This window comes from Melanaphis sacchari, unplaced genomic scaffold, assembly GCF_002803265.2.
Source record: "Melanaphis sacchari strain LSU unplaced genomic scaffold, SCAv2.0 Contig61_pilon_pilon, whole genome shotgun sequence".
NCBI classification, from domain to species: domain Eukaryota; kingdom Metazoa; phylum Arthropoda; class Insecta; order Hemiptera; family Aphididae; genus Melanaphis; species Melanaphis sacchari.
Window position 1 is genome coordinate 1,139,850 of NW_020271437.1, and position 18,607 is coordinate 1,158,456.

The window sequence follows — 18,607 nt, forward strand, 5'->3', positions numbered from 1 at the left end:
CCGTTACATCAAGTTAAAAATCTTGAAAAAATAATTAAAACGTATAGCTGTTAATGTTTACAGGCTCGAAAAAAATTTGAACCACCGCAAAAATTCCCAAAAGATGAAGTATTTTCACTGAAGGTAGTAGATCAAGAAAACGTAGATCATTCCAATTTATTATTAATAACCAATGGAGATAACAGTCATTTTACCTATATATCTAATTTTTCCCGATTTATACGCTCACAAAAAACTCGACATAATGAACAAATTATTTTTTGTAAATGATGTTTTTTTACATAATTTGATACTCAAAATAACAGATATGAATTAAAAAGTCGCACACGGCTCGAATAACACAAGCTGATATGTGGAGCACATAAGCCTATCCTACCTCAGATGCCTGTGCCTAGATCAATAAAAGAATTTAACGTATCGGAAAAAACGCAACGCCATCCATTAGTAGTTTATGCTGACCTGGAAGTACTACTTGAAAGAACAAATGATAAAAAGAGGAACAATACAATAATAATTCAAAAACATGAGACTATGAGCTATGATTTTTTTGTTAAGGCAGATAACAACATACCCGTAGAATTGCTTGAAAAATTCAACATTCCAACTAAACCATTAATTTTCCGCGGAAATGTACAAAATCAGTACGTTGCAAAACATTTCATGCAGAGAATAGTAGGAGTTTCTCAAAAAAATTAAGAATTTACTCAAAACCAATATACTTTTAATATCGTAATCTAAACAACGTCAGTTACATAATGCGTGCACTACATGTAATTTATGCAAAAATGGATTTTCTAAAGAAAATTATAAAGTAACTGATCACTGTCATTTATCCCATCAAACATTATGTAATACTCGTACATGCAACCTTAAACTTCAATTACCAAATTTAATATCAAGCTTTTTCCATTATTTGTCAAATTACGACGCTCGTTTTATTGTAACTAAGCTGGGATATGATAAACAGGCAATTACAGTTATTCCAAATAGTGAAAAAAATTTCATCTCATTTTCCAAGTATGTTAACAATATCTTTACAATCTGAATTGTCGAAACTCTAAGATTCATTGCCTCCAGTTTGTCATCACTTGCTTCAAATGTATTAACACTAAAGTTTCAAAAGTTTAAAGAAATCTCTAAACATTTAAGTGCTGTAGATATGCCTCTTGTTACTCATAAAGTGTATCGATATGAGTACCTATACAGACAGTTGGAGCAAGTTTCAGGAAACGCATTTATCAGAGAAAGATAATTTCTATTGTATACCAACGAGAAGCATATAAAAGAAGATTATAATCATGTTAAGGAGGTGTGGAAGCATTTTGATTGCAAAATGCTTGGCAAATATTTTGATTTGCATTTCAAAATCGACGTGCTCCTGTTGGCTAATCTATTTGAAAACTTTAGAGACTTGTATATGAGAACTTACAACTTGGACCCAGCGTTTTACTATACAGCTCTAGCTCTCATGTTTTTGTAGTTTTACAAATAGCCCACTACCAGTTAAAAATAGATTTTGAATTATATCAGTATATTTATTCCCAGAATTTGGGATTATCAATTTGTATATGGCGAATAGTATAGGATTGCATTGGGTAGTCTATAAAAAAATCGGAAAAAGTAGAATACTACAACAGATTTGGAAATTTACAACCACCATTAGAAGTACAAAAATATTTCCACGGATGTATTATTTATTATAATCATAACAAAGAGCAAAAATATAATATAACAAACTGTGGCCACTTGTGTTTAAAATTTTTATTATACACGCGATAACTTTAAATGGAAACCCGAGTGAATTGTCATATACTATTTTTCCACCTATAGAAGAAGAAAATACAGTGCAGATTTGTCTTTTGAGCTAGTAGACAAATAATTTAATTCCAAACATAGAACCTGGTTTAACGTTATAGGTTTTCGTAATTTTGTCGGTCAAAATAAAGATGCAATTATATCAATTGACTCATATGAGTTGGAGGATCTAGAGTCTGTTATTAAAAAATTGATGCCAAACTATGTTACTGACTTTAAATTAAAAGCAAACAGCAATACATTAAAGTGTATGATATCCTGTAAATCATGAGATTGACTCTTTTAGCGAAAATAGCATTGCTAAATTATTGGGATTTAGAATTTAGAAACGTATATACTACTGATGCTACTCATGAATCTGAAAATACAGTCAACATAATAAAAGTAAACCGTATAAAAGTAGAGTACAACTTAATTATCGGTTTATTTTGTGACGCAACGACGAATCAGACCATACACAGACTTTATCCAACTGTGCCTGTAGGATGTAAGATAGTTGAGGTACTAAGGCACCTAGTGTCTTTCAGATTCAACAATAGTGTTTAAGAAGTAAGTAATATAAATATTGTACCAAGAGATCAAAACAATTTTCTAGTAAATCTACGAGGTAAACTCATAACAATTCGTTAACAAATAATGCTCCGATATGGCACTCAAATTTAATATAAATAGTACTACCATTAAAATACCCTCAGTATAATACCATCAGTGAATATGTCTATATCTAAATTGAAGAAAAACGAAACCAGGCTCATGATAAATAATTTAAATTTTCTTCGTTCGTTGCAATGATGGATGACTCATATTTAGACATTATAGACGGTTATGTTGACGATTGTACAATAACACAAAGTATCATTCGTTTTCACCATATTCAAACGCGTCTTTTTCGTACAACGATAAAATTAGAATAAATATTCAAAATTTAGATTTTTATACTATACCATGTGAGAGTATATTTACATAGAAGGAAAAGTACAAAAACCTACCAATGATGTTGGAGACGTACATTTTTCAAATAATGGCTTGACATTTTTGTACTCAGAAATACGATATGAAATAAACGGAATTGAGATATAAAAAATAAAATCGCCGGGAATATAATTTTGCTTAAAAGAATACTGTTCATATACTCCAAACGATCTGCATACATTGGAAAATGCTGTTTACCGAAATTATTCCTCTAAAGCATGTATTCAGATTTTTCGAGAATTACAAAAAATATTACTTAATTGTAACCAACAACTAATTTTAAAACATTCTTCTATCCTATTTGATGTTAAACACGTTATGGGTGGTGTTGATAACGTTGAGAAAAATAAAAAAATTTACAATCGAGCTGACAAAAGTCTTATGGAAGATGCCTATTATCAAAGTAATTGATAAGGAAAAATTAAAACTATTAAAAGTATTTGATTTACGTAAATGTTGTCATGTGTGTCAACAACCTGGAATCTCTGTGAATATCTAGTGCTCCCTCAAACACATATTTGTAGACGGTAAATTTCAGCAACTTACTTGAAAAACCTAGATTTATTTTGATTGGATTTCAAACAGAGCGAAAAGATAATATAAATCAAGACGCTGGTCAATTCGATCTCTGTAGGATAAAAAATCTCAAAGTACTCTTAAATTCTGAAGTGTATCCATATGAAGACTTTCTAGTTGATTTTCTAAACCATCAAACATCTAAACTATTTAAAGCTTATAGAGATTTTCAAAAATCATATTATATAAAATCGTATCATTATTATCAAAAAATATTTATTAAAACCATGTTCCAATCGTTATTTTTGATTTAATGCGGCAAAACGACAATATCAAATCATCGACCTTCAGATAGAATTTGAGACGGATACAGTTATTCTTGACAAAACTACAGCTTATTGTTTAATACTACACGATCAGATTGTAACTTATAACGGGGATGTTAGAAAATTGTAAATTTTGAAACTTGTAAATATTACCTGATTTACTAATCAATAGAAATACTTTCTTTTAAATATCATGGTTGTTTTTATTTTACATGAATAAACATACATACGCATTAATTAAAAAAGTTTGCGTTTTTTATTTCATGGAGTAAGTCATTATCATCAAACAGAGATGGCGAGAGATTGAAATGTATCAGTCCGTCATTTTCATCGAGTATTCTATGCGGGTTATCAAATATTCTATATGACGTGTTTGGTGTAATAAAACTCAGATAATGTGCTGGTGGTGGTTGTGACATCAGTGTCGGAGAAGAGAGTGGAGAAATGATCCTCGTTTCATTGAATAACTAAAATAAAAATAAAAAAAATTTGTAAAATATTTTTTGAACATGTCAAAATATATTTTTGAATTACCTCATATGAGTTGTTCGCCTTCTGGTTTAACAAAGACTCGGATAATTATTTAGCTGCACACATCTGGATTTGTTTAGTGAAATTTGGTAAAGACTTCACGGTTAGATCGTCTTGCATGTTCTTGATGAAAACTGCCATCTCATCGATATTTTTCTGTGGTTATTTATGTTGAGCGAATTTCTTGACTAAGTACACGGTAATCTCTTCATATTGTTTTATAACTACCGGAGCGATGAATACTTCTTTTCGAACGACAGTCTGGAAAATATAACATTCAAGATATTGAAGACGTATAAGGTCAACCCGATTCAACAGTGCTCTGCATCCATCACAATTTTTTGCTTCTATCACCATCACGTTTTCAGCGCTATACACCATACTCGATAGTTTTATTTTATCTTCAAAAAATATTTCTCGCTTATACTTTTGTAGTGTATCTAATAAGAACGACAGAATATTCCTCATTTACGAGAATATTTTTTTCAATAAATCCATACTAATATGTACGTGTCGCGATGAAGTTAATAAATGAACAACGACTTGAAATTTTTCAGTTGGTCGATACCAATATGTACAAATTTACGAGCTGCAAAGTCGAGTGTATAGCTAGCATTATTCGATGAGATTTGCTGGTGGAGTCGGTAGCACGTTTATGAAAGTCTTCTTGTACAACGTTGCATTGGCTTCGATTGAATCAGTCATATTAAAATAATAAACAATGAAAAATTATAAAGACTTGAAGAAACGCGGAGCGATGGTGAGATGTACGTGCGGAAAAGTATTAAGATTTAAGGTATGTTTTCCCAGCAGCGTCTAAACGTTACGTATGACGCATTGTCACTAGATATATGTATTTTATATATGACCGTATTCCTACTTGCGTTTAACGCAGCTCGTCTGTCGTGTGTCGTAGTGTGTTCGGACGCACAACTAGTCTGGACTAGTTTAACGTTCTGACGTCTTGCGTCTCAAAACCAATAATGATGTCGAAAAAATTTGTTTTTTCTTCAATCGGGGATGAAATTTAAAAATTTAAATTGAATTTGTGCAACAACATAGGGAAATTTTTGATAATGCTTACCCCAAACATAAAGATGTTCATTTTAAAGAAAACAATTGGAAACACATTTCAAGAACAGTCGGTAGAACAAGTACGATGAAATTATTATAATCCTAGTTAGTAGTTTTATTAATTAAATATATTGTATTTAAATAAATATTTATTGATTAAATCACATGAAACACTGCATGTTAAATTATTTTAATTTGTATTGCAAACATTTTAATTTTAACTCTAAAATTAATAAAATGCAATTATAAATTTATGCTTTTAAATTATGAAATAATTTGATCTATTTTTCAAAAGTATTTTAAGAATCGTAAAAAATCTATCACAGCGTGCCATAAATGAAGTAAAGCTACAAATTTTAACTCTAGACAGCCAATTATAGGATAAATATTCTAACTTTAAATCACAACCTCAAGTATTACAGTCTTAACACTATGATTATAATTTTTCACTTCAACAAGGTCACGTGGCACCAAGTTCTTAGCCAGCCACTTCATTATCGCATGAATTGTTCAATGTAATCATGAAGATGATAATTAATTAATTGTTACATTCATTGTTACTCAGTAGTATTAATAAACAACATTTTTCGATAATTTTAAAAGTTGACTATTTTTATTTTTATTATTAGATATAATATGATGTATTAAAAAGTACGTAAGTTTATTAATTTTTTTAAGGTAAATAAATATTGTGAATTAAAATTAATTTTAATAATTAATAATTTTTAATACTAGACTATATCCGAGTATATTTTTAAAAGATAATCAAACTTTTATTTTTAATAAAATTAAAGATTATTTGAATCAATAATTTCAAAAACAACACAAGTCACATTTTTTGTGAAACGTCACGAGTCAGAAAACTTTGTTAAGTCAATAATAAAGAAACATATTATTTATATACACAAATTATGTATAATCAGTGCATAATATATTTCTACAAGTATTCATTTTTAAATTAGAATTTTTTTCAGAATTATTTAAATTATACATTTTTTTATCAATTATTCAAAAGTTTTAAAAAATTGACTCATGTCGTTTTTGCAATCATCGATTCATTTATAATATATCCCAAGTATTTGTTCCAATTATAAAACCAATTATTTTCACTGATTTCAGTAAAATCTAAATTGGCATTGGTATAAATTTAATTAAATTATGTATTATTTTATTTAGTTATATATTTAAAAATGATTATAGACTGAAAACAGATTAACCACTCTTCGACGGACAGAGGGCCGGGTTAATATGTGTGTTTTCGACAAAATATCGATAGACAAGTCGAGATATGTCAAAACATAAATATTTCTGACGAAGGTTATTTCTTAAATGTGTAAATACATATTCGGTGTAGCACACCGCACACGGTCAATACATTAATATATTGTTTAACATTTTAAACGTACAGCATTGCAATGCTAGGTTATACAATTTTTCCGCCATATAATATGAGAAAATAAAATTTCCTTTTCAGTCAGCATACAAGTATTTAAATAACCCTGTGTGATTGGTGGTTAGTAATAAATAATAATATATGATAACTGATAACAACGTGATAACTGATAACAACGTGATAACTGATAACAATATGATAACTGATAACTGATAGAGAGCGCTGGGTACGGCGGCTGTGGATTAGGTAGTAGGAGCGGGGAGATGAATATGTAAGTTAGAGTATTATATTATAGTCGTAAGCTATTTTACTAGGGTTATAAGATTGTATCGCAATAGGTTAGGTTAAGTTAGGTGGTAGGTTGTGTCCCTATCAATTTTTACGCATGTGTAGAAATATTTCGAACAGTAACATTAGATAAGTAGGTAGTGGGTGGTGGTGGCTATGGTCGGTGGAATGGGTCGGCTTAGGTTAGGTTAGAATTGTTAGGATGGGGATGCGGCTTTAGTTCTACATGATTATATTAAATAATTTAATATATTTTTATAATACTGAGACCTATAATATATAACACCTATCGATATTTTTGAAAAATATTCTGGGTTGGATAAAGTAGACAAAAGTTATAGAAATTTTCTTATTCTTCTTATCGAATTGCTCTGAATGAGCTTTTAGCTATCGGTAGTTGGATTATGCAATTCAATTTTTTTGTCAGATTCTAACGTTATAGATTCAATTTCTTTAAATAGTTCTTCGGGTTGTTCAATATCCTTTACATCAGTAATTTCATTGTATGAATCCAAACGACGTTTTACGAGATCATGGATTATACCTAAGTCCAAAAAATAAAAATAATTATAATTACATAAAAATAAATTGAACTTAACTTGTTAGTTATAATTTTTTGAGAAATGTAAATAATATTTGTTTAAAAATAAGTCTAGAAAATTAAAATTACATTTTCAATAGTCAAGCATTACAAATACAATATATTAACTAAAGTAATATAGAATTTAGGATGAAGATTATTACGATATTATTGCAATATATTTGAATACTTGTATTATTATTAATTATATTTAATTATTTCCATTAAGCTGCCTAACATATAGGATTAACTGTTTTAGATTTAGAGCGCAATGTATTAATTTTATAATAATATACGTTTTTCGTCTGTCCTCCCTCACCTTCTGGGGAAGTAAAAAACTTTTATTTTAAATTTTGTAAGTGGTTTTTGGTGACAGATTGGTACTTTGGTGGGTAAAAAGCAAAAAGTTCTCAGTTCTTTTTTTAATAATACAGAAAATTACAGATAAATAGGTAATGCTTTGCTGTACATTAAGTGTTGCGCGAATCACTGTTATGAGTGTGTTAATTTTGAGTTCAATGATATTATATCATTGTATACGAACAACGATTATGAGCGAAGACAATCTGTTAGCCTATATTACTAAGCAAGAACCGGATCTAAGAGGGGGGCTTACAAAATAATAAGTGGATATATTAACAGTTTTTATTCATTATTTAATGTGTATTATAATACAAATAACAATTTTTATTTTTTTTTCTATAGAGTAACTGGAACATAAATATAACAGTGGTCTAATTGAGGGGACTGAATTATGAGAGGGCGCTAATTATATATTTTGCTCTAGGTAAAAAATATGCTATATTCGACCCTGTTACTAAGTATATTCCATGATGTTTTTTTTTGCTTAAGTTTTTTATTTTACTCTTAGTATTACATTACGTTGTAATTGGTTGATTTTTTTCTGAAAATATGCAATTATTATTTTATAAGTATTTATTTAATCATTAAATATTTATACCTTATTATATAAACGTACATAACTCAAAATTTAATAAAATCTTTCTAGAATAAAAATAAATTCATAGTATAAACATATAACATTAATCAAAAATGTCATTGCGTTTAGTAAAATTTATCTAATTATACAACGTAAAAGTTTTATGTCCTTACGAATAATGTTTTTAAATAATTATACTAAAACAATTAATATCGTTACCTATTTACAGTTTAAATAAAAAATTTTATTCAAATTTGAACTTGAAATTCTTGAAAAATTAATCTGAGAACACACATAAGTTTTTCTTATATTTGTATAAAAAAAAATATTAAAAATACATAGCCACAATTTTTATATATGTATTTGAAGTTGAAACTTTGAAAAAACTGCAAAAAATTGCAAATTATTTTATAGATACATAACTAAAAATTATAAAAACTTTTATTTTTATAAGCAAGTTTTGAAAATTTAATACAAAATTTCTCAAAAGCAGTTCATACTGAAACCATAAAATTTAATAAATATAGAAAGAAAATTATTTTTTATAGATCTTTTATTACACGCAAGGACTTAAAATATTTACGTATATTATATTATTATACATTATATTTTACTATATTATGCAATGACATTTTTGATTTATTTATTTACATTATAAATTAATACTCATTCTTTTACGGTATTTACAGAAAACTGTTATTGTATGTTGATTTACTAAAGTTTATATTATATTATGGTATAAATATACCTATAATATTATAATAATTAAATACTAATAATAATATAATAATTTTAATATTTTAGGAAATAATTATAATTAACCTACCATACTAAGAGAAAAAAACTATTATAGCTTTAATAGCTATATTAAAACAATATATCATAAAACATTTAATAATTTAAGCTTATGTATAAGATAATTTTTCGTATACAATGGTATATCATAATTAATTCAAATTTAAAATACTTATACTATTAACCCACTCGACACCTAAATTTATAGCAGAGCGTTATCCACTTGTCTACTTTTTTTTTTATTAATAATTATATTTACATTTTTTGGTTTATTTTAATAATATTTTTGACATTTGTTTCGTCAATAACGAGTCTTTAATTGTTTATTTTGATAATTTTTTTTTTTTATGCATATATTAACTGGATTATCCGGATATCCGATCCAACATTTAATAACCTAATAATCCAAATACTTCAAATTTTCTAGGGATATAAAATTTACATTGAACTATTATTTTAAGTTTTAACCGACTTAAATAAAACATAGTTTAAAACCTATAAATTAAATAACAAATATTTATATTTTTAATAATTAAGCAACAAGTTAAAAATATCCCGATTATTCAGATAATTTGAATTTTATCCATCATATTATTCGGATATCCGGATTGCGTATTTCCCGATCCTAGTACGTTTCAACGTGCAGGGGTGGGAGCCAAAACCTTTCTGTATAATGTATATATATTTTTACCGATTCAAATCTGATTCAGCGTGGAGCGCTCAATCCATATAGGATTCGTAATCTTAATTTAATCACTTAAAACAAATATGATATTTAATTTACATAAATATTTATTATCAATATTTATATTTATGAATTAGTCGTCTTTTTATAAATTAATTAACAATGCATTAAAAAAAAAAAATGTTTAAAATGTAAGGATCAAAACGTGGCCCATCTAAAGTAGAAACAACTCAATAAAAATTAAAAGAAATTTAGGAGCAAAATACAAGCAAATGAGATCAATGCAAAATATCACTACATTATAAATTTTTACATTTATACAATAACACTAAATGTAATCCAGCCTGATTATAATATAATACGACTAACACAGTAATAAAACAGAAATATATAATATTTATTATTAATTAATTCATGTAAAATTTAATATTATATTTGTTTTAAGTGATTAAATTAAGATTACGAATCCTATATGGATTTCTGATGAGCGCCTCACGCTAAATTAGATTTGCATCGGTAAAAATATGTATACACTATGCAGAAAGGTTTTGGCTCCGCTCCCTGAGTTGAAACGTACTAGGATCGTGAAATATTCCGGATTATCTGAATAGTATTGGAACCGGATATTAGTGATATCACTAATTTCAACACTCTATATAAATCATACTTTTTAAAATGTCGTCACTTTCGGTGTGTTTTGTTTTATTAGTTTGCAGTTCTTCTATCAGCCATGATACGAATTCTGAACCTGTTGATAATACATTACATATAGGTACAAAATGTAATAAAATATAACGTGGTAGGAAAAATGAATTCTTACTTTGTAATTTATTAGCAGTTGTATTTGAAGAAATTCCTTCTTGATTCAGATCTTCAAGTACTTTTGGCAATAAATTAGTCACACGGCCTTCATCAAACAATTGAGCGTGTTCAGCCTGCAATAAAGTAATAGTAATAATAATAAAATCAAAGCATATTAAGGTTTTAGAAATAATGAACTATATAAATAAAAAAAATAGTTTTCTAAAGCTAATATTCTTAAATAAGTGTGATATATATATTTTTTTATTAATAACTACATTTATATATAATATTATAATAACTATTGATGTTCAAGATAATGAATAATTTATTTTAAACTTAATAATTAAAGAGTACCTACCTATATTATAAAATGTCATTATATTTGTTTTGCTCAAAAATTGGGTAGAATAAAAAAATAATTTACGCTGCAGATATTCATGAAATATTTTTGTATTTTAAATTAAAGAGTTGCATACATTACTGCATATCTATAATATTTATTTTTATTATTCGGTATAATATAATAATGATAGTAACTTGAACGCATGTCGGTATATTTCTGAATAGTGGTACTGCTCACGGATGACTATTTTAAAAAAATATTACGAATATATGAGATAAAAAATTAATAGTATACCAAACACTATTTTTGCCATTAAAAAACGTTTTAAATATCAAATATTGTGTAATGAGTTATGCAATGATATATTAGAATCTAGAATTAAAATTTAAAAACAATTTATATTTATTATAATTAAAATAAAACGTATGATTCGTTTATTATTTATTTATAATATCCTGAGATATTTTTTGTATAGGCTACATTTGATGAACGTGACATCGTAAATAATGATTCAATATTTTTTTTTATAGAACATTATGAAATGGTATATTTATACTATATTATATATTACCTATATTTATTAACTTATGAGTCAATATCACTTTATTATAAAACAATGTAAATAAATTCATGATATAAATAATTAGGTAATATCTTAAAATTAATTTACATATTTTTAAAACTTTATTCTTATAAATAATAATATGCGTAAAAGTTTTAAAATAACCATGTACTTAACAATTATTTTAATAATGCTATTGAATTTTCGTGAAAATTCCTATTTTCCTTAATTTTTTGTTTATTATTTATAAGTATAAAAAAAGCCTTGGGAATTTTTGATTTTGGCTTGTTTTAAGTATAAGCTAGATTAAATTCTCTATCCAAAACCACCCTCAAAGGTGAAAATCATCAAAATATTTTTTTGGCTTCTTATCGTGTACACAGTACAAGTAAAAAATACACATCTTTGTAAAATCAATACATTCATCCCTTCGTTCAGAATCTAAAATGTTGATACTCACGATAACTTTATTCAGCCTTTCGTCTTCGTATTGCAGTCTTTGCTTTTCGATCTCTTCGACGGTGCGCCGCATACAAAGTGTTCTTTGTTGCCGTGCCCTCGTATCAAGCTCGTCTTCATATAGCACTTCGCGCATAGCTTGTCTGAACACGTCAGCAATCAGGGTTTCCGCTACCGGCGTTACCTCGGTGTCGAAGTCGAATAACTAAAAAACACATTGTATAAAAACGCGTCGACAACCATTCCTTGAATCATGGTTTGCTTATTTATCCGAACCGCTGTTGGGCGTGTCTCGACAACTAACTTACATCTTTATCGTCTACTTGGGTAGACGCATCGGTACCAGCGGACGTCCCAGTTCCTGGATTCGAGAATAGCTCTTGGTCAAATTCAGTCTGGGCCCCAAACGTCTGAGATACTGGATAATCATACAACTATTGAGTTAAATAAATCACATAATATATTATTTGCGCAACAAAACTCCTTATTGGAATCATTTATTAATACGTATTAGTTATTAATGTTACTATAAATAGATATAGTTACTTTCATTTTCAACAATCACAAAAAAATGTTTATTTTAATATTACTATAATATATTTTATATGAATATAGTTAATTTTTATACATCAGAACACGTCTGAAATAAAAACGGAATCTATTTATATTAGAATGTATATAAATTATCTATATAATATACCTAATATGTTATATGTATTATGTTTTTACAAGAGAAAATATTTATTCAATTTAATCGAGTACGAGCAATACATTATATCTGTATAAACTATACAAAAAATGTAAAGGTAGTTCAAAAATTAAGCAATTATTTTTTTAAACTTTTTAATTCCATACATTTTTTTTTATTCACTAATTAACTTAATCACTCTTAAAAATTATTGTAAATTTATTCATCGTAATAGCTTTTCACAGTTAATTTGAAAAATTATTAATGTAATAAGTTGATTTAACATAAATATGTACGTAACAATAAATATGATTAAAATTAAAAATAATTGAATATTTATTTAATTGATCATACTTTAGGAGATAATATTTTAAGAGATATTAATTTTAATAATTGATTAAACCATTACAGTACAATAAAAAGGAATATCTAAATTTTTTTATCTAATAATTATTTACGTAACTCGTCTAGTTCGACTTAATTTTTTTTCCTTTTAACTTTCCTACCTTTGATAAAAACACTAATATTTGAATATAATTTTATATTCTCACTTCTTCTAGATGTACATCAGTTTGGATATCCACGTTCTGTCGGCCTCTGGTAAGTTTTGGCGCTCCTAGATGCAATCGCAATGCTCTGGTCTGATAGTCAATGGCTTTTTTTCTGGCCATGGCTCGTCGACGAGCTTCTGCTTCTCGTGACGCAGATGACTCTTTACCCAACTGTGGAATAATATTGTGAATTTTAAAAGCTGTTGATACACGATATTTAATAAGTTATTAGAGAATAATGTTGTAGCATAGCAAAAAGTGAGCTAATGTCAATATTCTGCAGCATATTCAAAAGCCAAAATATAAAAATATATTTAAAAATTAAAAAACCAAAAATTAAAAATCTGTAGCGCATGCGTGTAAGCAAGACGCTCACCTCGGACGACAACTGTTTAGCATACCCAAAATATGGGTTCCATTTTGGACGCTAAATGTTTTTAATAATATTATATTATAGTATTTTTCATGTAAAACAAAATTATATTAATAATAAAACATTATGTCCAAAAAAATAAAAATATGTAACACTTACGAATGGTTTTTTTGAAAAATTACTGCCTCTTACTACCCGTTTATCGTGCATGATGTTCGTGTAACCCATTTGTTTACACATACTGTAAATAAAAAAATTAAAATAAAAAAATACATAATTTACACATCGTTTTGACCCAAATTTGAGTTCTTGAAGAATTGATTGAAGAAATGGGGTGTGCAAGATTGTCGAGAGGACGACAAGTGAATGCTTTATGGTTTGAAAAAAAAAGAAAAGTATGAATATTTAACGACTGGTTCGCGTGCTTGGTTTGTAGGACATAAGTAAACTTGGGTGTTTTTAACTAGAAAAAGTTTTTTTATGAGAATTAAGAATGTACGGCCTTAAATCAACCTAATAAAACGTACACAACGTTAACCACTATAAAATAGAAAAAAATATATATTATTTTAGGTGAACGAGTTAATAATAATAAAAAAAACATTTTTCTACACATTTTACAAATGTAATAATACTTGTAAGACATATTTGTTTGACATTATTAATGACTAATGACTAATGAGTATTAAAAAGCGTTTATAGGAAAACGAAAAAGAACTGAAATTGATTTTATTTTTTTTAATCGTGGAACTAACTTTTCGAAAGTGGAAGATTTTTTGACTAGCCAGTTACTATATTGTTGACAGTACTATTGGTTAATATTACTGTTAAATAAATATTTTGACATTCATTGATTTTCATTAGACAATTAGTATAAAATTAAAATTAACATTATTGATTTCAAATTATCATTTTTATTTCAATTTCAAAAGGATATCATATCTTAATAGAATTCTAAATAATAGATAGGATTTAAATTGTATATTTGTATAAATTCACATTAATTATTTTATTTATAATAATTATATATTAACAATAATGACCATTTCCAAAATAATTATCATTTAGTTTACAGTCATAATTTTTATGACGTTATTGCAATTAAAATACGTTTATAAATCACTATCAAAATTTAATCTACTTTATATTATATCATGCATTTAGCACATTGTATAAATTATTTGCTTTTATACAATTTAGAAGGGTATACCTTATATATTTATTTTGTTCACTCTATTCAAGCAAATTTATGTTTAGATATCAATCTTAAATTGTATTACTCGTTATAGTTATTAAAGATAAGTGTATGTATGTAGAGCGTATACATTTGCTTCTAAAAATAATTCTACCTATGAATATCCTTAACGGCCAAAGGTCATGGTCATTGGTCACTTTAAAGTTGATTATCATGTGCCATGTGAAATATTGTAATACTGTATACACTATATACGAATGAGTATTAATATTATCTGATCCATAGACCATAATTAATTGTACTTTAAAGTAATATTACATACTGCTACAACTACATAAATTCGAATTTTTATAGCTGTAAAGACCACGTGAGTTTAATAATATACTAAATTACTGCGATTAATGATGTATTTTTTTTTACACATCAAAATTTAACAAAGTTGCTTATAAAAATTTAATTATTATTTAATTGATATTTTTTCTGTAGATTTCTAGTAAATAAATATTGTAAACTTATCTTTAATAATTTAAAACATAAAATGTAATGTATGCCATATAAATTATTTACCATCAGGTTAATAAATGTTGATAATTCATAGTTTTAACTCATTTTAATTATGCATTGTTAACTATTTATTTTATATCGGTTATTTAAATATGATAACAATCTAAGTAATTTTACAGTGTTGTAAACAGTTTTAAGAAAGAAATGAAGAATCTCAGTCAATATAACAAAAGTGAGTTGGGTCATGAATGTCAATACTATCGACTTTATAATGTGTAAATGTGTAGTATGCATAGTACAATTGAAACCGTGCAGTAATGTACATACACAAAGTGGCATTCGAGACATTTTTTTCAGATAAAACAAAAAGTAATATTTTATTTTACCGATTCACTTACTAATATCTGGGTTTAATAACCTTTTGTTGGTTCAATTTGTTACACTAATATGTATATTTTGTCATTTTATAAGGATCATAACATGATAATTATAACACGTAAATATAAAATAAATTCAATATTATTGAATAGCCTTATTATACAAAATAAAAATTAATATAATTTAGCTCGCTTAATCACAAACACCTTATCCAATTGATAAGTTTGATTATTTCATTTATACGTGACAGCTGTATCAAAAATATATAGGTATTAGTGTACCTACTTTATAATAAATAAAATTATAATGTAGGTAAGAATTTTAATAAACGTAAACTCAATTTAGAAAAAATTTAAATCAATATTTTATTTGAAAGGTATTTATACTTTAGATTTTTAAATATATTAGACATGGTAAAACAAATGAGTCTATTCTTCCCTATTTATTGAAATCTATTTTGACGATACTCGTTTTTTTCACATAGTTTTATTATTTAAATGGACAAGTACTTCCATCAGAGTAAAACGTATATTTTTTATTCCCTCAAAATAACATTGTCGTAAATCTGAGTATATACATCAAGTTACCTCACTTTTAATAGGTAACTATGCCCAAAAAGTTTTTGAAAACCCTCAAGACGACTATATTAAATACACTAATTATGATAAACTTTTGATTAGGAAAATTCCTAAGAAAACAAAAACGAAATATCAAATTAGAACATTAGTAATTATTGACTTTACTCGATAATACTTTTTTACTAGTGATCTACAGAAAACGCTTATTAGGTCGTACATTCTTTTCAGTAGAAAAACTCGCAACCAACATAATTATATAATATTAATATTTTAAACGAAATACGTAATTTTAATTTTCAGTGGTCTCTAACAGTACTTGGATAAAATCGATACGCCATATTTCATGGGGCAAGTCACGAAAACAAATTTCCATTCCTCAGGCCACCGTAATCTCGTATACATAGATATGTTTCAAAAACTTCAATATCATACAAAGTATCTCATAGCCAATAGATTATCTTTAATTGGCTATCTCAACAGTTATACATTCATAAGTAAATATTAATGTTATAAATTGAATAAAAAAATATTTTCGTAATTTCATTTTTAAAATAGCCATTTTGGATATAATTAAATAAATATATTTATATCAAAACTGAACAAGTATTAGAGGAGCAGGTTACATTTTTTTTATTCTCGTCAAAATAATGGTTATGTAAGTAAAAAACAAGAGCTGATTGTATTTATCTAAATCAATCTTGATTTTTATGAAGATTTTCTTATTTTCTTTAAGATTCACATCATAATATATAAACTGACAATTTGTTCACTTCTAAATAGGTATTTATTTTAGCAACAAGGATATTATTTTAGCGAAAAATCATCGTAGTGAAACTCGGGACATATCATTTATACTCACTCGGGTTTGCTATCGGTTTTTTGGGATGAGTAGGAAAAGGTACACCGTTGGTGTTGTCTGTCGTGGAGCACGCGCGGTTTGCTCGAGTACGAGTAGTATCGGTCTGAGTCGACGGCGGATGGGGACGAACGGTCGTCAAGTCCGAGCAAGGCGGCAAGGTCGGGTGGCGGATCCAGAAAAATTCCTGTTTTCACTGTGGTCACGAAAACAGGTTTCCTGGATGCGTGCTTGATGCCGTCGCCGGTTTGTCGCTTTAGCTTTTTGAGCTTCGAATCTAGGGTTCGGGCAAAGTGTCGCGGGTCTCGGTCATGTGAGTGCTGATCTCGGTGATTTCGGTGATCACGGTGACGACGACGGCTGCGGTGGTCGGGGTCGTCATTAATGACCGTAAATGATGAGGACGTGTGGTCGTCTCCGCCGCTGCCGTCTGTACCGCTGTTATTCTCTAGCATCTTTTCTTGTTTTTCCGGTCAGCTATTAGCCGGAAATAACGCGAGAACTATTATATGCCAGTGAACCGCAGCGGTGATGACGATGACGACGACACCCGACAAACGCGACGGCCATCGGGTCGAACGGCACTGAATTTACTGGTCGGCAACAGCGACGATGATGACTATGACTATGACGCGTGTGCGTGAGAGCGTGTTTGTGTGCGTGAAAGCGTGTTTGTGTGCGTGTGAATCAGCGTGGGTGTGCGACACGGGCTTAAGGGTTTCGTGTTTGAGGGCTACGCAGGCGCTCGTGGTTGACCACCCGCGCGCGGGTCAGTGGCTCGGCGCGACGCCTGCGGTGAAATAATAAAATATATTTTTTTAAATGAACACTGTACAGCTGTTTAATGACCTACTGCTGTATTGGACAAAGACCTAGGTATACAGAGCGACCGTTGTGAAATAATTTGACCAGTGGTTCTATCAGACTATTTAAAAACTATCAAAAACTTTTATTTGCTCGCCGCAGTCGAATCGTATTTATGTAATAAATATTAACATTAATATTTATTAACTGCTGTATTCGATAGCGCGTATTATATATATTATTATATATTATATTTACTGTAACGTTCGACTTATTTACGATATTTTCTTATTACTGGTATCTAATTATTATTGCAGTCATTTTTATTTGTTGGTTTTTAAAATAATGATTAAGTGTTCAAGTACACCAATTACCAATTACAATGGGTGTAAAAGTAAAATACATTTCGAATAAATAGATATTAAAGCCACTGTTTGAAATTCACCTAAGTTTGATTAAGTTTGGGTATATATTTTAAATCTTATGATGGTACGTTTCGATTTATATAGTCAGTCAATTGTTTCAAATGTATAACTAATTAATTTACCATTGAATTGTGAGTATAATTTTTTAGTTTTTATACATTGTATGAACTCT

General features: G+C 27.9%; 1 protein-coding gene and 1 pseudogene across 3 annotated transcripts in view; both read right to left on the reverse strand.

Moving 5' to 3' along the window:
- The window catches only part of LOC112600181 (radial spoke head protein 3 homolog B), a 28,284-nt gene extending 10,517 nt beyond the window's left edge, over positions 1-17,767 (reverse strand). The window contains exons 1-9 of one of the 3 annotated variants that reach the window (XM_025347350.1): positions 17,210-17,767; positions 13,855-13,936; positions 13,699-13,749; positions 13,323-13,493; positions 12,392-12,517; positions 12,085-12,288; positions 10,736-10,850; positions 10,583-10,663; positions 6,795-7,459 (exon numbers count right to left, since the gene is read on the reverse strand). In XM_025347350.1, the coding sequence (XP_025203135.1) occupies positions 7,299-7,459; positions 10,583-10,663; positions 10,736-10,850; positions 12,085-12,288; positions 12,392-12,517; positions 13,323-13,493; positions 13,699-13,749; positions 13,855-13,936; positions 17,210-17,661 (1,443 nt within the window). In that variant the 5' untranslated portion in view covers positions 17,662-17,767 and the 3' untranslated portion in view covers positions 6,795-7,298. Of the gene's footprint in view, positions 1-6,794; positions 7,460-10,582; positions 10,664-10,735; positions 10,851-12,084; positions 12,289-12,391; positions 12,518-13,322; positions 13,494-13,698; positions 13,750-13,854; positions 13,937-17,209 lie in introns of those variants that run through there. The other 2 variants (XM_025347352.1, XM_025347351.1) reach the window with 2 other exon arrangements.
- Positions 3,564-5,279, reverse strand: LOC112600183 (annotated as a pseudogene).
- Positions 17,768-18,607: the final 840 nt, after the last annotated feature.